The 25321-nt window shown below is 40.9% G+C and overlaps 1 protein-coding gene and 4 non-coding genes across 9 annotated transcripts in view; 2 read left to right on the top strand and 3 right to left on the bottom strand.

The window, feature by feature from the left end:
- Positions 1–11945, top strand: part of tmtc1 (transmembrane O-mannosyltransferase targeting cadherins 1) — a 125614-nt gene extending 113669 nt beyond the window's left edge. For all 5 annotated transcript variants that reach the window (XM_067495725.1, XM_067495723.1, XM_067495721.1 and 2 more), the window contains 2 exons: positions 1099–1176; positions 9915–11945. In XM_067495725.1, the coding sequence (XP_067351826.1) occupies positions 1099–1176; positions 9915–10040 (204 nt within the window). In that variant the 3' untranslated portion in view covers positions 10041–11945. The remainder of the gene's footprint in view (positions 1–1098; positions 1177–9914) is intronic.
- A 10629-nt stretch (positions 11946–22574) lies between these two features.
- trnas-uga (transfer RNA serine (anticodon UGA)) lies at positions 22575–22656 on the bottom strand. The gene has a single exon. It is a non-coding gene; the product is annotated as a tRNA-Ser (tRNA).
- Positions 22657–23738: 1082 nt separating this feature from the next.
- Positions 23739–23820, bottom strand: trnas-cga (transfer RNA serine (anticodon CGA)). Its single transcript has one exon. It is a non-coding gene; the product is annotated as a tRNA-Ser (tRNA).
- A 119-nt stretch (positions 23821–23939) lies between these two features.
- trnae-cuc (transfer RNA glutamic acid (anticodon CUC)) lies at positions 23940–24011 on the top strand. Its single transcript has one exon. It is a non-coding gene; the product is annotated as a tRNA-Glu (tRNA).
- Positions 24012–25117: 1106 nt separating this feature from the next.
- On the bottom strand, positions 25118–25199 carry trnas-uga (transfer RNA serine (anticodon UGA)). The gene has a single exon. It is a non-coding gene; the product is annotated as a tRNA-Ser (tRNA).
- Positions 25200–25321: the final 122 nt, after the last annotated feature.

Below are 25321 nucleotides of genomic sequence, written 5' to 3'. Positions count from 1 at the left end.
AACACAGCAAAACAAAGCAAAGAAAATAATTGTTTCGTAAGATTGAACATTGGTTTTCTGTATTTTCTTTTTCAATAGTAACTAGATGAAAAGCAAATCACAACTCTTCATTTGAATATTACAACTTTTCGAAAACAAACAGTAACAGAGCAAAACAATAATTTGTAATCACACCCATATACATATTTATAAATTTTTATATGTATACAAACCTGTTTATATGCAGTATATACACACATATGTATGTACACATATACAGACATATGCATACTTTTAGGAAGTCATGCAAATCAAATACACGCAGAGAGACCCCCTAAACAACAAACTAAGAACTAAAACTTTCATGTCACAAAACTCTGAAGAAATTCTTTTTTCTTTTTCTTTTTTTTTAGGGCTGTGGGAGGTTGGTTTCAAGCAGAGAAAGCTCTTTAGAGAACACTTCTCTTCATATAGTTTGACTGTGGACATGGAACTGCCAAATAACATTGGCATGTTGTCTACCTATTGAAGAGACAAGTATACATTGACTTCTTGCAGCAAATTTTTTTTGTATTTCTCCAAATGACATTATGCATAAATAAGGGTTTTACCTTTCAATTTAACATCCACGATTAGCCTCTGTCTCTCTGCATTGCAAACACAGTGGCGTAGATTGTACAGTGTGCAATATGCAATTTTTTCAGAGGATTCCCAGCAGCAGCTTACCAATTAATTAAGTGATACTCAAGGCAGGATAGATTACCTGTTAAAATCAATCTTTCAGATTTTGCAGACCTTTTTGTGATTATCACAGCCTAAAATACCTGATTTTGCATCAGCTTTTCTGAAAAGAGAAAAAAAAAAGAAATGCAGGGAAGAATTCACAGTGAATTGGTTAAATAATTGTTGTGATCGCATAATTGCTGTGTTGTGATGTTGTGATCATGATTGCTAATGAAACATTTTCAGGTTTTATCCACCAGAGGGTACTTATATTCAGCTACATTGTATTAAGAGCTACTGAATATAAAGGAATGATTGCAATCTTACTTGGTACCAAAGTCTGTGTTCAGATCTGTCTCCAGTAATCACTTTTATTCACTTTTTCTTTCCCACTAGAGTTACAAACTGGCTGTTGAACTTAAACCTGACCAGTCCCAGGCCTGGATGAACATGGGAGGGATTCAACACATCAAGGTAGCAAATCACAGTTGTTCAGAGCAGTTTCTAAAGCTGCTATACACTGCTGTGGCATATGGTAATACGTTAAAAAAACATCCAGCATCCTTGTTTACTGGAGGTTGTTACAAAAAATGTTAAATAGAAAAAGATATAATAGAAAGACTTGGAACTTTATAGCTTAGACACACAGTGAACATAAACATATTCTGACCATTCACAGCCGTCATGTTTGATTATTACTTTATTGCACCATCACCATAACATGTGGGGGCATCAAAACTTGGTATAAAGCAGGGGTCTCAAGCTTGCGGCCCGGGGGCCAGTTGTGGCCCACGAGATGATATTTTGTGGCCCTCAGGACGATGTGAAAGTTTAATGTTAGTGCGGCCCGTGAATTTTATAAGAAGGGCATTTTACAGCATTGTATGCGGAAGGTTCCTTTTTTGTGCAAGCTGGAGCTGAACAATCATACCAATCACAGTGGACTATATGCCTCCTGGGGGTCGGCCATCAGCCGGGTTGATGCAAGCAGAGAAACATTGCACAACTATGGAGGCGCCCGTGCGTACTGTGTTTGAAACGAGCATCTTTCAAACACAAACGACCAACACAGATGTTCCATTGACGATGTCACTAATAGGGGTGGACCTTCGATGGGGCCATTCAGCCAGGTCCCGCCCGCCGTCCCGCTTTGGAGTCAGGCTGGAGCCTCATCGGGGGCTTACCAGCCTCAGTTATATAGTCAACAGAACATCGGTGTTGGGTAGGACGTACCGCTGAATCTATGGGGTTATTATAGAAACTAAAAGCCAGTGAATAGCGCCTCCATGGCTGCATCCCATTGTTTTATATAATAAATAAATAATGGTGTCCCAGCTGATAGTGAACAGCCCTGTAGCAGTTGCCTTTTTTAATGTGCAAGATGCCCCTCCTGTGCTTCAAATGGAGCTCACTGACCTGCAGTTCAACTCTGACCTCAAAGCCAAGTTCAGGGAGGTGAGTGGAAAAGAAGATAAGCTTGGGCAAACCCCCGGCTCCCCTGAGCCTGTGCCTTTTTGGGAGCACACATTTGTGCAAAAATATTTTCTATAACTTCCATAAGTCCAAGTACATCTTCAAGCCATACTGAGGGTCTCAACTGCTTCCTCCCTCAAGCCAAATGTGGCTCAGCTATGTGAGAGGAAGCACTGCCTGGTTTCTGGCAGCAAGAAGTAGGCAAGAAAAACCATGTTCAGAAGAACCGTTCATGTTCAAAAGAACCCAATGAAGTTAAAGAAATGTTGTGATGTTTGAGAAGATTACATTTTTTATAACAAAGCTTTTTTAGTGAAATACCCAGCCACACCCAGACTCTGCCTCCTGCGGCCCCCAGGTAATTTGAGTTTGAGACCCCTGGTATAAGGGGAGCATCAACAAAACGCTGTCTTTGCAAATGCAGATAGGTCATTGTTTACAACTGTCACTCAGTTTGAAAACAGTGTTCCTAATGCGATACTGAAAAGAATTTAGATCTTTCACTATCTACAGTGCATGATAATGTTTAAAGATTCTGTTTATACCTGGAAATCTAATTGCATTATTGTCAACTTACAATGACAATGACCACAGAGCATTAACTAAAAGATTGTACTGTTCTTTGGTACAAAACTTGAAAACCAAGGCTGCAGTTCACAAAAATATACAGAAAGAAACAAGGACTGATGAAACTAAAGTCAACCTATTTTTAAAATGATCAGATTCAGCCAAATGTATCAAAACCTCAATTGATGACCATCATTTAGCAGGACAATGATCCTAATAAGCAAAGCAGCCAGAAACCTTTTAAGAGTAAAGAGAAGAAATATCTTCCATTGGCTGAGTCTGTTATCTGATCTCAGTCCGATCCCACCGGCTGAAAAAGAAACTTAAGGCAGACAGACTCCACAACAAGCAAGTGACTACAGTGAAGGGATAGGACATCATCACCAGGGAAGAAAAGAAGCATCTGGTCCTGTCATAGACTTTAAACATTATTATTAATTCCGAAGGATTTTCATTTAAATATTACAGTAAATATGATTTTTTTCTACTGAAATGGATCTGTCCAATGGATTTCAAACGCCTATATCTCTCATACTGGACTTGGTGGAAGTTATTAAAGACATTTCACCTTTTACTCAAAAGTTCAAATCAGTTCTAACTGACTGGCTTGAAGTTGGAGGCATATGGCTAGTTTCTATGGTTATGTGAATCTATAGTGTTGTAAAGTAGGTCAAATGAAAGTTTTTTCACCACGAAAAAAACTACAATTCACACATAACAAAACGTAACAGCATAACAACAATATGCGATACGACGCTTTTTCCTTTTATGGTAACTTTTACTACGTTAAGCACATAGGAATTTGGAGCAACCTGGGGATGACTCCGTGTGGGCAGTCAACCATATAGTTGACCTTGTTCACCTCTACCGGCACTCTTCGGGTCAAAAACATATATATGGTCTGCACTTAAATAGTGCTTTTCTACCTATTGGCACTCAAAGCGCTTTACACTGCTTCTTATTCACCCATTCGCACTCACAATCACACACACACTCATACACCGATGGAGGAGCTGCTATGCAGCTGGCCAACACTTACCAGGAGTTGGGGTTCAGTGTCTTGCTCAAGGACACTTCAACATGTGACCGGAAGAGCTGGGGATTGAACCAACAACTGTGAGATTGCTTTACCCACCTGCCCCACAGTCGCCCTTCCTGCGCCACAGTAAGAGTATGCAATTAAGAGTATGCATACTTGATTTTCCAATTCCCCCCTTTTGTACAAATTCCCAGAGATTCAATATACATCATCCTATTGGAAAGCATTGCTGTTTTTGGATGACATAGACATCACTGGAATATAGAGCTAAGCATAGAGTAGGAAATACTTCAAGCACATTTATTCACAGGGATCCTTCATCACGAGAATCTGTATATGAATCAACATCAGATTGTAAGAATACTTTTCCTCAACAAAACACCCGTTAGGAGCACTGCGCTTCCCCCTGGAGTGTGGTGAGGTGTCATGTTCAAACCCCACCTTTACTGGTGAAACAAACATGACTAGTGTGCACATTCTGGTCCACTTCTGGGGTAGAGACAGTTGTGGTACTCCTCCACAGATCCACCAGATGTCTGTCATAGCTTGCATTTGATTTTCCAGGTAAATAGGATTAGGAGGGTAACAACCATTCTGTGGGTACCAGGAGAATCGAAAGCCCTGTAGGGTGGATTGTATAAGCCCACTTTCTAATTCCCAGGTCAGAGAACAGTTTGGCAAGTGTCGTTGAGGATGACCAATTCTCTGCTTTCTACTGAAACACTCAAACTTACAGGTGGAGCAGATAGTGTAAGGGCACGGGGTAGGCTGTGAATGTGTTTGGCATCTTATCCCAGCAATTCCCCAAACATTGCCATCCTCAGATTCTCCCAGGTCTAATTGTGCAGCGGCATGTAGGCCCCCCCACTAACACCAGTCGTGTGTTGTAACATTTATTCTCTGAAAATGTAATTCATCTCCCTGGCACTGGCATTGCCAGCAGTAGAGGTCTGGCAGCTGCACACATCACACAAGATGAATTTTTGTCTCTCTTTTGCCACAGTCAACCACAGGTTTCCTGTGGGGGATTCTTCAATATGGCTTTTACCTGCTTCCAAAGCTCCTGCATCAAGGGCATTTTCACGGACTAGTGTACTGTGGGATACTAACTGTAGGACTGTCCACAGGAATAAGGTGTACACCAGCAGTATCCATGGCACCAGGAGTCTCTCTGTTCTCCATGATGTTGTTCTCACTGTTGCTTAGCTCTCCACTCAATTATCTCCTTCTTCAAGGCTTAGGGACTCAGAGTGCAGGCACGACCAATCGCATTCGTCCTGCTTATATCCGGGAGAACCTTAAGTGTGAGTAAATTAGTGAGTGTTCTCCTCCAACTGGCTCCCTGACTCCCTTGAGGATCCTGCCATCTGGTGAGCACCGTGCAAAGTTGGAGAGACGTCATCCGAAGGCTGTGGCACCTTCTTACAGTGGGTGCCGTGTATCCACGTGGCTCGCTGTGCAACCTTCACTGCAGTGTGGGTGGTTAGGAGCAACTAGAATCGACCATTTCACTTTCTGGACTTCCAGTGTTTTGGACGAAGTTCCCTAACGATCACCTAGTCTGTCTGTTGTACAAACTGAAGTTTAGACAAGCTGGCTTTATGGCCAGATGCTTTAACAGAGCTAATGTGTCATCCACATAATGCAACAAAGCAGAACTGGGAGTAACAGTAAGAGGTTCAAGACTGCGACGCAAAGCTTCATTATTTGTTTCTGGAGATTCACAGTAACACTGTGCCATATGACTCCACGTCCATATACGGTTACCAAACCAGAAAGCAAACCAAAACTGACTGTCAGCATGAACAGGCACACTGACAAATGCATTCAGTAAGTCTACAACCAAGAACCACTGAGCACCTGAACTTGTGAGAGAATGGTGTAAGTGTTTGGCACATTGTTAGCTCTAAGCTGAACTGCAGCATTTAATGCTTGAAGGTCCTGAACAAATCGTCACTCAGTGGGCTGGCTTTTGTCTCTGATCTTTTTGACAGAGAAAATGCGAGGCAGCATGGACTAGAGTTGCAAGGAACAATTACACCCACATCTCTAAGAGACTCAAACACTGGTGTAATTCCATCAATAGCCTCCTGTTTTAAGGGATTTTGACCTTTTTGAGGCCTGTAGGAACAGTTTGGTGTTATAAAAACTGGTTCACAATTTTTTATCAAACCTACATCGTATTTTGCCCACAAGGAATCAGGCTCACTTCTTATTGCTGGTATGGTTGCCGCCTCTGTTCCTGATAAGAAGGAGGGTGTGTTTGGGTGCATTTTTTATCAGGTGCAAGAGACACCGTGTGTGCAGCATGCAAGACAGAAATTAAAGACTGTGTGTGAGCACCGGCAGACAGTGAGAACATCACAGCTGAGTCAGTTTCAAGTTGCACAGAAGAACACTTTTTAATAAAACAAACTAAAGTTGCCCATTAATCTAATTCTGACTTAGCTAATGAAATGTGGGAAACAGCATTTGGAACATCATAGAAACCGTGTTGTTCTTCATTCAGAGAGACAGACAGTGCACATCTGTGATCAGACCAATACAAAAACACTGTGGTCAGTTTTTCAAACTTCACCGAATCCCCTCTTTGTTCATAAGGAGCATCAGGGCCATGTGAAACATGCGCTGTACAATGTAAATCACCTTCTAACATGAAATCTGTGCAAATTGGGGAAACCAGAGAACGTGCACGTTAGAGTAACAAGACAGACTGCTGAAGCTTCCATACACATGTAACAAAGAATCAGGACTGTTTTACCATGGTGTGTGTCTGCAAATCCAAATTACTACACACTTGTATTCTTTCGCATGTCAACATCAAACAAATCCCAAGTTTAACCATTAAAGTCCTAATAAATTGCCGGTGCAAAATTTTGACAACATGAATGCATTATTTGAACGATTAATCTTGAGAAGAAGACAATGGCTTAGTCATCTCAAGGCACTATACACAAAGTTACCATCTTTAAAGGTGTTTTACAGGAGGTGTTTCAGTTGCTTTTAATACTGACCTAGTTGATCCACTGTCTACCAAAAAATGTCACCTCTTGACCATTTACTTTCAAAGTGTATTCAGGAAATTTACTCTTTCCCTCAGCATTACTGAACATAGGTTCCACAGGTGATGTAAATTTGGCTTCCAGATATTGGACACATTGCTCAATCAATTCTATGTCTATTTCAGCTTTGTCAAGCAATTTTCATTATCATTTTATGTCTGGACTGGGCAAGCATCTCTTCATTGCAGTTAGCGAGCAGATCAGTGTATGTGTGTGTAAGCGTGTCTTTATTGCAATGTATGTAAGTGTGTGCTGCACCTCCCTCCTTCTGACTGGACACCTGCTTTCCCCGGGGAACCCGTTTTTCCTCCTCCCATCAGTTTGGCGCTTGCGTTGGCTTCTAAGGACATTGTGGCCCTTTTTTATGGCAATGTATGGCATGTCATCTGACTTCTTTCAATCTCGCTCCTTTCTTTACACTTATGCAGGTGCAACAGTGTCAGGCAAAAGTCCTCTCACAAAATGAATTGTGAGGTGTGTTTCTCATGACCCAGGAGATTCACACAAGTCTACTGGGTGTTCAATACTACTGTGAGTATTAAACATTTTTGTCAGGCGGTGTAGATAATCATCAACAGTCTCATCTTCACGTTGTTTACAAGCTATTGTTTTTATCATATCAATTTTTACTGGGAACTGGAGTTTGAATTCTTCTGCTAGATTGTCAGCGTGGTCCTGGTCTTGGTTCTTGTATCTGCAATTGGCCTGTGGCAACTTCGCCATGACCTTTTTCAGATATGATGGTTTTGCCTTCATTGCCAAGAGCCGTCTTAATTCTGCTTCAGTGGGTCTAAAGTCTCTGCAGAACATTTTAAGTTCTTCAGCAGAGTCGGCTGGATCAGGCAGGTGACTGCCAGCTGCATAGACGTCTTCATCAGTCCAAGCCCTGAAGACCAGCTGCGGGACCTCTGGACCAGGCACTTCGACCATAAGTGCATTAAATTCTGCTTGTTGGGGCTCATCCTTCATTGATCTGGTCCACATTCAGACTGACGAATCAGATGCCCCAGAAGTGTGTAAAGATGATGTTGGGATAGGTGGTTGAATCAGGTTCGGGATCCTGTCCTCCTTCTGCTCCTTGAACTGGTTGCGGCGGAACTGACGGGCAGTAGTCGGCATCCAGTTTCAGCGCTATAATGTCTGGATAGAGAGAGGACACACTGGGAGTATATGGTGTTTTCTTTCTCTATTCTCTACTTCCTGTTTCCCACATGCTCAAACATTCTTTATGCAAGTCATGCATCTGTATCTTTCTGTGACACTCTCTTTTGTTATGACCCTAGTCATTATGTGTGTTATTGTTGTGTTGTCTTTTTTTCCTCCTCCTGTGTTTTTGTGTGGGTGTGTTTTGTGTGGGTGTGTTTTTATGTGGGTGTGTCTGAGGGGGTGGGGTTGAGCCACAGGTAGTCCATTGGTCCATTCAAACTCAATGTCGCCACCTGATTGGACAGGATGGAGCGTCCTTCTCCATTTATAACCGATGACAGCAGCCCAGCGGCCCGACCTCTGCCACTCCCAACCAACCCAGCATTTTGTACGCGACTACTGGACTTACAGGGAGCTTCGCATTTTGTTTTGTAATTTGGAATTTTTCTGTAAAAATTGTAAATAGAACTCACTGTAAATTATTGAGCTCCAAGTAGCCACAGTAGGAGTGAGAAGCCCTTTTTGTTACTACCTTTTCTCCTGTTTTGGGCAGGAGTTCAGGTTAGGCACCCTGTCATTTGTTTTGCATTTATTTGGTTGTTTAGGTCAGACAGGGATGATGTTAGAGTTTTTGTTTGTTGTTTTGGGCATTGCTCACATCCGAAGTTAATAAAAATAGCTACATATTACAACACTTGGTCTGGTTTTGATTGGGAATGAAAGCAGTGGCGGCACACATCGTGTTATGTCTAGGTTCCCCTAGACCAGGGGCATAACACTTTTTACCCTACAGTTTCTTTTCTTGTCTTAACAATTTTTCTTCAAATTTTACGATTTGATTTTTACTAAAGGAAGCACCTTGAGGAAAGCCAAAATCCAAACATTTAAGACTTTTGTCACCATACTTGGTTTTCATAATCTCAACAATAGGGTCTTAAGTGTCCATCGAGTGTCCCTCTTTACTTCCCGCATTCCCCATGGGAAGTCCGTGCACAGCTCTACAACACAGACATCTCTGTGAGGGTGAGGATTCCTAAGCTCCCTTTCACTTGCTTTATCCGTTCTTTTACTTGCCTGTTTGCTTATTTGTTGGCTCGTTCGTCCAACTTAGAAGTTGCCCTTTATTCTCCTCAACTAACAAGAAGTTGTTAGGTAAAAACACCTAACCATCAATGCCCTTAGCCACCTCAGTGATTAGGAGTTGGTAATTCGATCAGATTAATTCACCAAGAATGGTTACCTGAGCCTAATAGAGATGATTTTAAAAACTTCTTTACGACTCACCTGGTATCCGTTTTGACCGGTATTAATTTTGAGTTTGTGAATCTGTTGACAGCTACTACAGGAAGTATGTGACTGTCTCTCGCTTATTCTAACAGCGGAGGTTGTGGCTGTAGTTTGTTTCTCCCAGGGTGCATGCAAACCACTGTTCACTAACTCCTCTAGCAGCCGCTCGCAGATCCTGTTTGTGACGCCAAAATTGCAGTGACAAAATTCGACAATTACTGGTAACAGACACCTCAAGTGTAATACATAAAGAAACCTCCACATCCAGGATGTCTTTAAGGGTTTTATTTTCTTGCAAGAGAGAAGTGCACCAACAGACGTGTGGGCAGTCACCATATAATTGACATCCCCATAAAACATCCAGAACATTCACATAAAAAGGAACAGATAGGGTAGGAGTATACAAATTAGGGTATAGACATTTTCTAAGCATATACAGTATATTTTATAATTATTATTTTTGTTAACATGAGAAAACTGATAATACATTCAGATAAATTTGCAATGAGAGAAAAACAAAGAGAGAGAAAAAAGACACAGACACACACACACACACACACACATATATATATATATACATATATATATATATATATAAACAAAAGTCTACAAAAACTAAATAATTCATTTGTGTGCAGGGAGACTATGCAGCAGCCAGGATGTACTACCAGCGAGCCCTCCTTCTCAGCCCTGGTTCCAAACTTCTGAAGGAAAACCTGGCCAAACTGGACCGGCTGGAGAGAAGACTAACAGGGGGTGCGTAGGGCATCACTACTGGGCATAGATCAGAAGAGCAAGACACTGTTCTCCCCTCTTGGGCCCAAGCACCAGCCACCAGGGTGTTGGATAAAACAGACCTGGTTGCGAAGAGCACCCGCCTGTGGAAGAGCAGAGAGGGACGGTGAACCTACTGAACTGCAGCCTGCTAGTTGTGCTGGAGCCAAGGGGACTTGTATCGTATTGAAGACGTATAGAAGACTGCTGAGAGCTCCATGCATCGCCCTGTCTGCATCAGCTTTAAGTCAACATTCATATCTGCTTTACACATCTGTGTTTGATTATTTCTTTTCACATGAAGTAATTTTTATGGCACTTAATCCAAGATTATAATGTAGTGCTTTGCTCTGACATTATTCATATATTTACATTAGTGAATGTGAGTGGAAGATATTATTTTTGGCAATGCGCAAATGTTCACTCCTCACATTTGGGAATAATACTGTATGTGTCAATCTTCAGCAACTGGAGCTGGATCAGGTGTTATGTGAACATCGGTAACATAAGTGATTAGTCAGCATCATCTGGGATGAGGTCATGAATGAGGAGTCAGTTGAGAGCCAAAGTCGCATGAAAGAGGAAATTCATAACCCAGTCCAAAGACCAGAGCTACCACAAAGTCATACTTATTATCATCTTTCTCCTGATTTCTACTTGACTCTCTTAAATTTTTTATCAAATGGGGGGAAAAAAGGATGCAATGCAAGCTGATTAAAAGATGAAACTAGCAATTTACACTTAGTGATTTGTGTTAAGATAGTTTGGTGTATCTGATATGCAGCACTTGTACAAAAAAACTCAAAAAAAGGTTGTAAGTGTATTGCCAATCACACAAAAATCTCCTCTCTTGGCTCTGGAGTGAGGTGCAACAGGCCCAAGTCAAGAACTGAAACTAACATGACCTAACCAGTTTTACTGTAGAACATCTTTAACCAGATAGTTGCTTCAAGTTTCCTCTTAAACCTTTTTGGCAAGTAGCTAATGGTATTAATATTATATATAGTATTGGGTGCAGTTAAAAGATTGTCCAGCTTGTACTGGATTGGTGATCTGTTGTCTTTGTATTGGTTGGCACCAAAATCATTCTACAGTCTTTGAACTGAGATGGTGTTTATGAACTCACAAAATATTAATAATGTAACAAAACTAAAGCTCACATTATGATTTTGCCACGATAAAAAATACCTGAAACACTATTTGTAAATTTCTATTGCAATACTCCAAATGATATATCAGTACATCCCTACAAAATATATGACCAAAGTCATGTGACCACATGAGCCAGTTGCATTTGCTGAAGACTGAGAGATGCAAGTGAAACAAGTAAATGGACCTTTAAGATTTGAAGGGAATGTTTTGTCTTTTCTGTAGATATACTGACCAGCAGACAGGGGTCAGCATGGGAAAACTGTAATTCTGTTCAGAACACACACTGCATCACAGCTCACTGGGTACAGGGCTGCGTAGCCACAGATCAGTCCCATGCTGACACCTATGGACCACAACATTACAATGGTGTGACTGATCTGTGTATAACAAATCTGTATAGCTCTCAGATTATATGATTTATTAAAAATTATTCAACAGCTGCCGTCTGCTCCGACATAAACTATATTATGTTAATTGACCTCAATTTCCAGAACTGGCAATGGCATACAACCTGATGTTGCAAGCATAATAAGCTAGTGTCTGCTCCTGTGTGAGGAGTCGAAACATGTGGCATTATGTTTAGTATAACTTCTGAAGATTGCTGTTTGGTTGCTTATTGTGATTTTGTTGAGTGATGTTGATTGTGACTGAATTTTTTGCTCTGGATTGACAATGAGATGATAATGAAGTGACTAGTGCAGTGATTAACTTGCACCAAGAAAATAAAATATATGTTTTAATAATTTGTGTTTGGTGTTACATGTCCGTCGCACCTAAATGCAAACCAATTTATTTTAAAGCAGTTTTTTTCTGTTTTTCCTGAGATAAAAAAGAGAGATCTGTGGCCCACTGCTGCTGGAACTTATTTATTTTATTTGGATTTTGCTGCCATAGTGTTTTTTCTGATACTACAACTGAGAGGCACGTGAAAACTTTTAAATCACAATTTGTCTAATGAAACTACAGGTGTTCTATTAAAGTACCAATGACAAATTTAAAATAAAATGGATAAGCGACACACCCATCGAGAAAGCAACTTTGGTAATTGGCAGCTCCATAGTCAAAAATGTGAAGTTAGAGCCTCAAGCAGCCGTAGTCAAATGTCTTACTGGGGCCAGAGCGATGACATTGAATCATATTTGAAACTCCTAGTTAAAGATAAACGTAAATACAGTAAGATTATTATTCACACGGGAGTTAATGCAATGCGATTACACATATCGGAGGTGACTAAAATGAATGTTAGAAAAAAGTTCCACTACAGCAGATGCTTAAGTGAAAAAGCTGTAAACAAATTTAAAGAAATGATTCTTTCATCATTTGCTTCACCATATGTCAATACATTGTAAAGTAGTCTCCTTAATGTTACTCCTGCACAAGTAGATTATCTTGTTGACAATTCTGCAGCCTCACTACGTACAATACTCGATAGTGTTGCCCCTCTGAAAAAGAAGGCAGTAAATCAGCAGAGGCGATCTCCATGGTATAGTTCACAAACACGCAACTTAAAGCAGTAAACCCGAAGAAGCGATCTCCATTGTATAGTTTGCAAACACACAACTTAAAACAGCAAAAAAGCTCTCCGTGATGCCAGAACAGCATATTATTCATTATTAATAGAAGAAAACAAGAACAACCCCCGGTTTCTGTTCAGCACTGTAGCCAGGCTGACTAAGAGCCACAGTTCTGTTGAGCCTACTATTCCCTTAACTCTGAGCAGCAATGACATCATGACTTAATTTATGAATAAAATTGTAGCTATTAGAGAAAGAATTCACCAGATCCTCCCCCCAAATATTACAGATAGATCTTCATGTACAGCAGTGCTAAAGTCATCGATAAGGCCCCAAATCCCTGTTAGACTGCTTTTTACCCATAGATCTCTCTGAGCAAGCTTTAATTATTACCTCATCTAAACCAACAACCTCTCTGCTAGACCCTATTTCAACTAAGCTGCTCAAGGTGTGTAACTTTGTGCAGTAATTTTGGATTTGCCAATCCACCACGTGAGTTGTGATAGGCGGCTCCTCGTGCGGTAAGCGTATTGCGTCACTTCCTGTTTCTGCACACTCTTGGGTTTCTAGCGAAGGACTGTTTACTGATTAATTGTAGCTGTTATTTTTACTTAAATAAGTGGTTTCTTCGCACAAGAATTAATACTTAGTCGTAACATACGCTTGTATTACACAAGCACCTGCTTTTGCAAAACATAACCAGCTAAAGTTTACAAATTCCACATTTATCTTATATTAGCTTCGTTAGCTTAGCGGTTATCCATTAGCAATGGCTTCTCTGTCTCCCTCTGTTTCTCCTTCTCTCACTTGCTCAGTGTGTCTCATGTTCAGTTTTTCCTCTGCCTCCTTTAGTGATAATGGTATATGTAACAAGTGTAAGGTTTTTGCAGCTTTGGAGGCGAGGCTCACGGAATTGGAAGCACGGCTCCGCACCATGGAAAACAACTCAGCTAGTCAGGCCCCGGTAGCTGGTGCGGGCCGACCTAGCGTAGCCCCTGCTAGCTGTCCCCCGGCAGTTCCCGAGCAGCCGGGAAGCCAGTCCGGCTGGGTGACGGTTCGTAAGAGATCTAATGCTAAACAGACGCCCGAGGTTCACCACCAGTCGGTTCATGTTTCTAATCGATTTTCCCCACTCAGCGACACACCCGCTGAGAAACCAACTCTGGTAATTGGCAGCTCCATAGTCAGAAACGTGAAGTTAGAGACTCCAGCGGCTGTAGTCAAATGTCTTCCTGGGGCCAGAGCGGGCGACGTTGAATCATATTTGAAACTCCTGGCTAAAGACAAACGTAAACACAGTAAGATTGTTATTCACGTGGGAGTTAATGACGCCCGATTACGCAAATCGGAGGTCACTAAAATGAACGTTGAATCGGTGTGTAACTTTGCAAAAACAATGTCGGACTCCGTAATTTTCTCTGGCCCCCTGCCAAATCTGACCAGTGACGACATGTACACCCGCATGTCGTCATTCAACCGCTGGCTGTCTAGGTGGTGTCCAGCAAACAATGTGGGCTACATAGACAATTGGAAACGTTTTTGGGGAAAACCTAGGCTGATTAGGAGAGATGGCATCCATCCTACTTTAGATGGTGCAGCTTTCTTATCCAGAAATATGGCTGGTTTTATTAAACAACCAAAAGTATGACAATCCAGAGTTGAGCCTAGGATGCAGAGATCCAGTCCTACACGCCTCTCTGCAGTGTCCTTACAACCGTCACCCCCCCACAACTCCCACATACCTATAGAGACTGTGTCTGTTCCCCGACCTAAATTACATAAAGTAAATATGACAACAAGAGGAGTTAATCATAATAACCTAATAATAGTTAAGACTACTCCTCTTACAGAACAAAACCCCAAAACTATTAAATGTGGATTATTAAATATCAGATCTCTCTCTTCTAAATCTCTGTTAGTAATCGATTTAATAATTGATCATCAATTCGATTTATTTTGTCTCACTGAGACTTGGTTGCAGCAGGAAGAATATGTCAGTTTAAATGAGTCAACCCCCCCAAGTCATATTAATTATCATGTTCTAGAAGCACAGGCCGAGGTGGAGGAGTTGCAGCAATCTTCCATTGTAGCTTATCAATAAACCCTAGACCTAAACATAGTTATAACTCATTTGAGAGCCTTACTCTTAGCCTTTCACACCCAAACTGGAAAACTCAAAAACCACTATTATTTGTTATCGTGTACCGTCCTCCAGTCCCTTATTCAGAGTTTTTGATTGAATTTTCTGATTTTCTATCTGATTTAGTGCTTAGTACAGATAAAGTCATTATAGTGGGTGACTTTAACATTCATGTAGATGCTGACAGTAACTGTCTGAGCACTGCGTTTAATTCATTATTAGATGCAATTGGTTTTTCCCAAAATGTAAATAAACCCACTCACTGTTTTAGTCACACGTTAGACCTTGTCCTTACGTATGGAATTGAAGCGGATAATTTAACCATATTTCCTCACGACTCTCTTCTCTCTGACCATTTTTTAATAACATTTGAATTTACAATAACGGACTATATAGCAGTTAGGGAAAAATTCCACTATAGCAAATGTTTAAGTGAAAAAGCTGTCAACAAATTTAAAGAAATTATTTCTTCATCATTTGCTTCACCATATGTTAATACAATGGAAAGTAGTCTCCTTAATGTTACTCCTGCACAAGTAGATTATCTTGTTGACAATTCTGCAGCCTCACTACGTACAATACTCAAAAGTGTTGCTCCTCTGAAAAAGAAGGCAGTAAACCAGAAGAGGTGATCTCCATGGTATCGTTCACAAACACGCAACTTAAAACAGGAAACACGAAAGTTAGAAAGGAAGTGGCGTTTCAGAAAGTTAGAAGAATCTCATTTAGCCTGGAAAAATAGTTTAAAAATGTACAAAAAAGCTCTCAGTGATGCCGGAACAGCATATTATTCATCATTAATAGAAGAAAACAAGAACAACCCCCGGTTTCTGTTCAGCACTGTAGCCAGGCTGACTAAGAGCCATAGTTCTGTTGAGCCTACTATTCCCTTAACTTTGAGCAGCAATGACTTCATGACCTTCTTTATGAGTAAAATTGTAGCTATTAGAGAAAGAATTCACCAGATCCTCCCCCCAAAAATTACAGATAGATCTTCATGTACAGCAGTGCTAGAGTCATCAATAAGGCCCCACTCCCTGTTAGACTGCTTTTTACCCATAGATGTCTCTGAGCTAACTCCAATTATTACCTCATCTAAACCAACAACCTGTCTGCTAGACCCTATTCCAACTAAGCTGCTCAAGGAAGCTTTAACCTTAATAGATAAATTCATATTAGATATCATAAATCTATCTTTAGAAACAGGCTATGTACCACAGGCCTATAAGGTAGCTGTAATTAAACCACTACTTAAAAAACCCTGTCTTGACCCAGGTGTTTAAGCCAATAACAGACCAATATCTAATCTCCCCTTTATTTATAAAATAATTGAAAAAGTAGTCGCAAAACAATTATGTGATCACCTTCATAGGAATAATTTGTATGAAGACTTTCAGTCAGGATTTAGAGTTCATCATAGTACAGAAACAGCACTGGTAAAAGTCACCAACGATCTTCTCATGGCCTCAGATACTGGACTCATCTCTATACTTGTTCTGTTAGATCTTAGTGCTGCATTTGATACCATTGATCATAACATTTTATTACAGAGACTGGAACATGAAATTGGAATTAAAGGAACTGCACTAGGTTGGTTTAAATCTTATCTATCTGATAGATTTCAATTTGTTCATGTTAATGATGAATCCTCCATGCGCACAAAGGTTAGCTATGGAGTTCCACAAGGCTCTGTGTTAGGACCAATACTTTTTTTAAATATCTCTTATCTTTCTAAGATAAGATCTAAGATATATATCTTATATATATATGTGTATATATATATATATGTGTATATATATATATATGTGTATATATATATATATATTTTTTCCTTTTTCTTTATACCTCTTCTTGACGTCTCCTTACTTGGGTCCTTGTAAATTACTTATACAAACCGTGACGAGTGCCAATTCACAACAAAGTCATCTCAATTTACAGAACATTGTCAAGACTATTAAGATGTATAGAGAGAACCCAACAATTCCCCCTTGGGCAAGCCCTAGGTGACAGTGGAGAGGAAAAACTCCCTTTAATGGAAGAAACCTCCAGCAGAACCAGGCTCAGGGTTGGTGGACATCTGCCTTGACCGGTTGGGGTGAGTGGAAAGTGGAGAGAGAAAAGAAAAGAGCAACAAAAGCCACAACAAAGCATCAGGCAGGTTGGTAGGACCAGTATCTGCACACTGGGAAACACACAGCTATATACAGCTATATATATATATATATATATATATATATATATATATATATATATATATATATATATATATATATACACACATATATATACATATATATATATACATATATATATATATAGCTGTATATAGCTGTGTGTTTCCCAGTGTGCAGATACTGGTCCTACCAACCTGCCTGATGCTTTGTTGTGGCTTTTGTTGCTCTTTTCTTTTCTCTCTCCACTTTCCACTCACCCCAACCGGTCAAGGCAGATGTCCACCAACCCTGAGCCTGGTTCTGCTGGAGGTTTCTTCCATTAAAGGGAGTTTTTCCTCTCCACTGTCACCTAGGGCTTGCCCAAGGGGGAATTGTTGGGTTCTCTCTATACATCTTAATAGTCTTGACAATGTTCTGTAAATTGAGATGACTTTGTTGTGAATTGGCACTCGTCACGGTTTGTATAAGTAATTTACAAGGACCCAAGTAAGGAGACGTCAAGAAGAGGTATAAAGAAAAAGGGTATTTATTAATAAAGAAACAGGAGGGTTAAACACAACTGAAAATCACTCCAACAGGAGGGTAATAAACTTTACAGAACTAAAGGAAACAAAATGACAGACTATACATGAATAGGGTGAACTATAGACAGGAAAGCTATACAAACAACAGGGTGCACTCATAAAAGACAGATACAATGTAAGGAACACCCAGGGAGCAGACAAGACTGTAACTAGTTCAAACACACAGGTAAGAGGGGAAATTAATAGGGACAAATGAACTAAACAGGAATAGACAGATAGGAATAAATCCTAAACAAATTAGACTAGAGACAATGGGAAATTAACAGCGGTAACTAATACGGGGAACACTGTAAAGTAAATAAATAAACTAATAAACTAATGCCAACCTAACAAAGGAGAACCAAACCACTATAACAAGAAATAACCAAACTACATAACTAGGAACAACAAAACCACGTAATAAGGAATGACCAAACCATAGACCAAAAACCTTGACAGAGGGGCTGAAGGTCTGGCAGAAGACCAGCCGGGGGGCCGGCGGTGACGGTGAAACCCCTCCGGGGACCGGGATCCTCCTGACTGTACATGATATATGACAATGTGTGGGCACTGTAATTGTAACAAAATAATAGAAATTATGCCACTCATTACAAATTGGCCAGTTTATGTTTGACCTGGGGTCTGTTTATTATTATCTTTTATTATTATCTTTTGTGTTTTTGTGTATATATATATATATATATATATATATATATATATATATGAACAAAATTACATATGTATACTATGTATGAGCCAACGAGGGTTTCCTCTGTTTTTTGTTTATGTTGTCTATTGTGTATCATATACTGTACTGTATTGTGTATTGTGTTACGTACTGATTATGTAATTAGTGACATCATATGGCAAACTTTTAAGTTTGTTGTCCAGTCATCAAGGAAACAATGCATAGCACAGGTTTTGTTACAAGAGAACATGTACTTCAGCTTAGCAGGTGTTCCCCGGCTTTGTAGCTGTGTGTCTTCCTGTGTGCAGCTACTGGTCCTACCAATCTGCCCGATGTTTTGTTGTTGCTTTTTGTTGCTCTGTTCTTTTCTCTCTCCCCTTTCCACTCATCCCCAACCGGTCGAGGCAGATGGCCGTCCACCCTGAGCCTGGTTCTGCTGGAGGTTTCTTCCGTTAAAGGGAGCTTTTCCTCTCCACTGTTGCCTATGGCCTTCTCCAGGGGGAATTGTTGGGTTCTCTCTATACATCTTTATAATTTTGACTGCCCTGAGATGACTTTGTTGTGAATTGGCGCTATATAAATAAAGTTGAACTGAATTGAATTGAAGCTAATGAAGGCAGCAGACAGGACACGGTAGCTGGAGCAAAGGAACTGACTACAAGGTAGTGGGGACCGCAACAAGGTCAAAGATGAAACTATGAACGTGTTTGTGAGATGAATTGGTCCGTCATCGGCTAAGTTGAGAAGCAAATACAATAAACATTTAATGTTCGTCATACAACGAACTCTGGAGTGAAGTACTTGCTGGACCATCAGATACGATTTCTTCTTTTTTCATCACATTCCAAATTGCTTTGGTTATGCCAATGTTTGTGCAGTAACTCTCAATATTTCCCCTCTTATCTTACAACCCAAGGATAAAACCAAAAGCAATAATTTAGAGCTAACTATTGTGTGAAAAGTCATTCTCCCAGGACAATCTGATACAAGTTGTGATGCTCTATGTTGTTTAACATACCCAGGAGTAAGTACCAAAGCTTAAACTTTGAGTTTTGATCTTTTTATCTCAAAAACTTATCTCACCAAAACCAGATTTCGTCATTGTACAACAAAAACAAATGAATTAGCCTCGCCATTGCAGTGTTCTAATACTTTTGGAGAAAGCTGTACAACTCTGCAATTAATTTTTTTTCTTAACACAGTTGCCTTTAAGCTCAAATGTTAAAGAAATATTAGCCATATGTTTTTCCATTGAACACGGAGTCCTTGAAACTTCTGATATGTGAACTGGTGAACCCATCATGAAACCCATAAAGGCCGGAATAAAGATGCAGTCGAAGCACTAAGAGGATGTTTTGAGCTGACAGACTTGGACTTGTTTTTTAATAACTGTGGTGATGACTCTAATAAGATGACTGAGGTACGTCATGACCTCATATATTTTGTTCTGTGAAGGCATTGTTACCCCTACCCTGCAGATAACTAAATATCCAAATAAAAAAGGTAGATTACTAAGGAAATGAAAACTTGCTTGATTCAAAAGAAAAAGGCCTTTCTATTAGGGGACAAATTAAGGGTGAGGTAACTGGAGAAAAAGTTCAGGAGGAATGCCAAATTGGCTAAGGTTAATTTTTAGAACAGGGTGGAGAAATCATTTACATTAAGTAATGTGAAGGAGGTATGGCATCATGATGGGCAGAGCCAGCAAAGTTGCAGTGGCTGACTGCCCAGATCCTGCTTCATTCACAGAGCAGTTAAATAATTACTTCACCAGGTTCAATAGCCAAAGCAGATTTCATACTTGGGCCTCTGTAACCCCTAGCTCCTCCATCCAAACCCTCACTATCAGCAAACAACTTGTCACATCCATCTTAGGCAAAGTTAGGGCCCTTTCCCTTTCCTCTTTCCATTTTAAAAATAAAAAATGAGGGATTCCTGAGAAACTTTCTCTTCAGAGTTGTAGCACGTTGTTTGGCATATGTCCAAATCCTTAAATGGGAGATTAAAGCACTAGTGTCCATCTACCAATTTAGCAGATTGTGAAACTCTTTCCATGAACAGGCAATGTGCGTTAGACATCTCATTCTTCTCCTCTTGTTACCCTTTTGTGCCTTCAGTCGGACGTGTATTATGGCAAAGATGCCCTCGTTGGACTCAGAGCTGTCACCGAAGTTTTGATTACTGTTATTAGTTTTGATCTGCTGTTCACGAATCCATTGAACACTGCCGGTTCATCACCATCCATGTTGTCCTTATAAGGACAATTCTGTAGTTCTTGGCAAAAAAGACGTCTTGTCTGGTGGGCTATGACAGTATTGGAAGGCTTGGGTGAGGCCTTGATGGTACATTATTCAAAACTATGTCCTGGAGATTAGTCATAAAAAGGGTCTGAGAATGTCCTAGCAGATGCTCTATCCCACATTAGTAACTAGTAGTGGTAAAATGCTAATATACGAAACCCTATGTGTGGTTTTAATGGGTGGCGGTGTTACTTACCAGGGTAGGTGGAACTGTGGATTTTCTGTCTGACGTTGTTTTTCTCTTTTGTCTTCTTTCCAGGTTCTTGCCTGAACCATGCCATGTTTTGGTCTGTGTGTTTTGGTTATGTTGTGATGGGAGGCTGGATGTAGGTTAGTGGGGATACCCTATGCATGCGCAACATATAAGAGAGTCTTTGTTAGAGACACTAAGTTAAAAGGTTGGTGCCTTATAGCACTTGTCAACTGGAAGCTGTTTGTAGACAGCCACGCTTTTGTTTAAACCTTGTTTCCTTAGATTCAAGTTTCAAGATTCAAAGATTCAAAGTGTTTATTGTCATATGCACAGACAAAAAGCATGTTTCCCTGTACAATGAAATTCTTACTTTGCCATCCACACTAAATGTCATACAGTGAAGTAAAATAAAAATAGAAATAAAATTAAATTAAATTAAAAAATAAGAGCAAAAAATAAGACGAATAAAGGCAATAAAGTGAGGTAGTGCAGTTCTGAAAAAATGAATGTGCAAAAGCAAAATGTAATTCAATGTAAACAGTTAAACAGTTATGTCCAATGTTGCAAACTCCTGTCAGCTGTTTAGGTGTCTGATGGCAGAGAGGAAGAAAGAGTTCTTCAGTCCTGAGGTCCTGCATTTCACACTTCTGTATCTCTTTTCTGAGGGTAGAAGTGTGAACAGTCTGTGCTGGAGCTGGGAGGGGTCTTTGAGGATGGAAGCAGCTCTCCTGTGGACTCTGCGGTTAGTAGATGCTCTGCAGAGAGGGTAGTGGAGTCCTGGTGATCTTCTGCGCAGTCTTCACAACTCTCTGCAGGCGTTTGCGGTCCATGACAGTAGTGCTGCAGTACCACACAGTGACACTTGGTCAGGGCTCATGATAATAGGCTGATAGGCCCTGTTTTGTTTTATTTATTTCTTTGAGTTGGCACAACCTCCTGGTCCTGTCATCCCCCTCTTTTGTGATCATTAGTCTTTCTTTTAAGACATTCAGACTAAACCGTATGTCTTGCATTTCTGCCCTGGCCTTTTTACTTCTTTTGGTTGTTCTGTGTTATTGCCCCCTCTGCAGGCTGCAGATCATAAAATCATCAATGTACTGCAGCAGAGCTTATCCTGGTGGATAAATCTAAATATTCACAAGACACAATTTCAGCTGCTCTTTTTTAGCAACTTCAAAAACTGATGTAATTCCATCAGTGGCTTTTTGTTTTAAATAATATTAACATTTCAGATTTATTTAACAAACAGACAGAATGGACATGTTATGTGCTATTTACCCATATATGCCCCGACACGTTGAAGCTACGTCTTCAAATGTCAGCTCCATCCGGAGACATTACTGCATTTACCATCTTCCTCGTGACTTGGAGTGTTTACATTTCTCCCACATCTGAATCCATAAAGCCATATTGTTATTGTTCATCACCTGAAACAGTTGGACGTCAAAGTCAAAGACAGTCCACATGTGAACTTTTGGCCGAAACAATGCGCCAAGTTTTTTACATGGCATCAGTCAAAAGAGACTGCGAAATAAGGAGCAGGTCAACCGCTCGTTTGGATCACAACAGGAGCCAAAATTGTCATCAATCTATATTTACTTAGCTGTTGCACAGAAAACTCAATAGTATAATAACGAGATCAATAGTCACAGGCCTTGCTGCTAAAGTCCATCAGGAACATTATTTGTTTTTGCCGGTTAATTCAGCTCAGGTGCGTTGGAAATGTCTGCACGTGTTATCTCCCTGGAGAAACCCATTATCACTGGAACACTGGGAAGAAAGGGCCAAAAGGGAGGCATACGTAGCTGACAGGATTCGAACCTGCGCGGGGAAACCCCAAAGGATTTCAAGTCCATCGCCTTGACCACTCGGCCACAACTACTCAAAGATTTGAGATGGGCTGCTTTCCTGGGATGACTGAACTTTGACAGCGTAAATCACACATCGGCCACAATGTCAGGGAGCGTCAAGGAAGCTCCACATTAGAAATCTTGACCTAAACAGAGGGTAGACTTATTTACAGAACATGGGTCGAAACAAAAGGAGCTGTCAACCATTTTTTTTTTCATTTACAGGAGGCACAATAATTATTAGGAATTTTTACTAAAGTTGCTGTTGCACTGAAAATGGAATTCAAATGAGATAACGGACTTGTTTTATAGAGAGGCCAATGAATTTGACAACAATATTTAACCTTTCAAAAGTGCAATCGTTGTATTATACATTTTGTGAATACCAAAGTTGGACCTGAGACCCCCTATACTGTAGCGGCTAGGAGTCTCGCTCAGGGAATGCTGACCGGCAGCAAGCCTCTGCTGCTTTCCAATGCGAAATAACGAGGTGTAAGGACCAAATTTGTGGGAGCCTGACTACTGGGTTATATAGTTTTCATTCTCGCTCATTCCCGTCTTGACTCTCCCTGATGGTCTAGTGGCTAGGATTCGGCGCTCTCACTGCCGCGGCCGGGGTTCGATTCCCGGTCAGGGAATTAGATCACATTGATGCTCTCCAATAACAATTTCCTACAACTGTTTCCTTGTGCTTTTAGATCTCCATGACATCATTCCACACTTTGACACACTTCAGTTGAGCTGATAAGTACAAATTCTATATGAACTGAAGATGAATAAATACACCTCTCTCAATGTTGAAAGATGTATAGAAGGGGGGCCTGCTTTTGTTGCTCCCCATCACATTTTAAAGAACAACGTACAGTTGCCAATGTAGCAGTTGGTATAAAAACGGAGGATCCCAACTTGCATACAGACCCGGCTGATGGATTGACAGTTTTGAGGGGTTTTGCTGTAATTCATTGACTAAACCTCCAAGTCATGGGAAATGATTTAGAAGGCCTACATGGACAATGCATTGGCTAGGAATTCAGGAGCGTTGGGAATGTCTGCATGCGTTATCTCCCTGGAGAAACCCATTATCACTGGAACACTGGGCCAAAAGGGAGGGATACGTAGCTGGCAGGATTCGAACCTGCGCGGGGAAACCCCAATGGATTTCGAGTCCATCGCCTTGACCACTCGGCCACAACTACTCAAAGACTCAAGCCGGGCTGCTTTCCAATGCGAAATAACGAGGTGTAACGACCAAATTTGTGGGAGCCTGACTACTGGGTTATATTGTTTTCATTCTCGTTCTTTCTCCTCTTGACTCTCCCTGATGGTCTAGTGGCTAGGATTCGGCGCTCTCACCGCCGCGGCCCGGGTTCGATTCCCGGTCAGGGAATTTGCTCATTTTGATGCTCTCCAATAACAATCTCCTGCAACTGTTTCCTCGTTCTTTTAGATTTCCTTGACATCATTCCTCACTTTGACACGCTTCAGTTGGGCTGATGAGTACAAATTCTATATGTACTGAACATGAATAAATACACCTCTCTCAATTTTGAAACATGTGTGGAAGGGGGGCCACTTTTGTTGCTCTGTAATTCACTGGCTAAACCTCCAAGTCATGGGAAATGATTTAGACGGCCTACTTGGACAATGCATTGCCTAGGAATCCCACAGAGGGGTCGTGGGCTATGCAAGCAGCTCTGCACCCATATATACCCCCGACACTTTGAAGCTACGTCTTCAAATGTCAGCTCCTTCCAGAGATATTACTGCATTTACCGGCGTCCTCGTGGCTTGGAGTGTTTACATTTCTCCCACATCTGAATCCACAAAGCCATATTGTTATTGTTCATCCCCAAACTCTGCCATTTGACCCCATACTTTCAGACCATGCGCTACGTGAATGCCTGTGTGTAACACCTCCCCTTAGGAAGCAAATCCCACCTTCCACTTGAACAATGGGAAAAAAGGGTCAAAGTTAAGGCTTACGTAGTAACAGGATGTGAACCTGCGCTGGTAATCTCCAGTGCACGTCGAGTCTATGGGGTTGAGCACGGGGACCAAACTGCATCCAACGGGAACATAGGATGCTGTCCCGGAACAGTTGGACGTTGACATATGAAGCCTCTAAGCGGGGATGACGTCAAGCACCGTCAAAGACAGTCCACATGTGAACTCTTGGCCGAAAGAATGCGCCAAGTTTTTTACATGGCATCAGTCAAAAGAGACTGCGACATAAGGAGCAGGTCAACCGCTCGTTTGGATCACAACAGGAGCCAAAATTGTCATCAATCTATATTTACTTAGCTGTTGCACAGAAAACTCAAATAATACGAGATCAATAGTCACAGGCCTTGCTGCTAAAGTCCATCAGGAACATTATTTGTTTTTGCCGCTTAATTCAGCTCAGGTGCGTTGGAAATGTCTGCACGTGTTATCTCCCTGGAGAAACCCATTATCACTGGAACACTGGGAAGAAAGGGCCAAAAGGGAGGCGTACGTAGCTGACAGGATTCGAACCTGCGCGGGGAAACCCCAATGGATTTCAAGTCCATCGCCTTGACCACTCGGCCACAACTACTCAAAGATTGGAGGTGGGCTGCTTTCCTGGGATGACTGAACTTTGACAGCGTAAATCACACATCGGCCACAATGTCAGGGATCGTCAAGGAAGCTCCACATTAGAAATCTTGACCTAAACAG

This window comes from Channa argus, unplaced genomic scaffold, assembly GCF_033026475.1.
Source record: "Channa argus isolate prfri unplaced genomic scaffold, Channa argus male v1.0 Contig038, whole genome shotgun sequence".
Lineage (NCBI taxonomy): Eukaryota > Metazoa > Chordata > Actinopteri > Anabantiformes > Channidae > Channa > Channa argus.
This window is presented reverse-complemented; position numbering and strand designations above follow the sequence as displayed.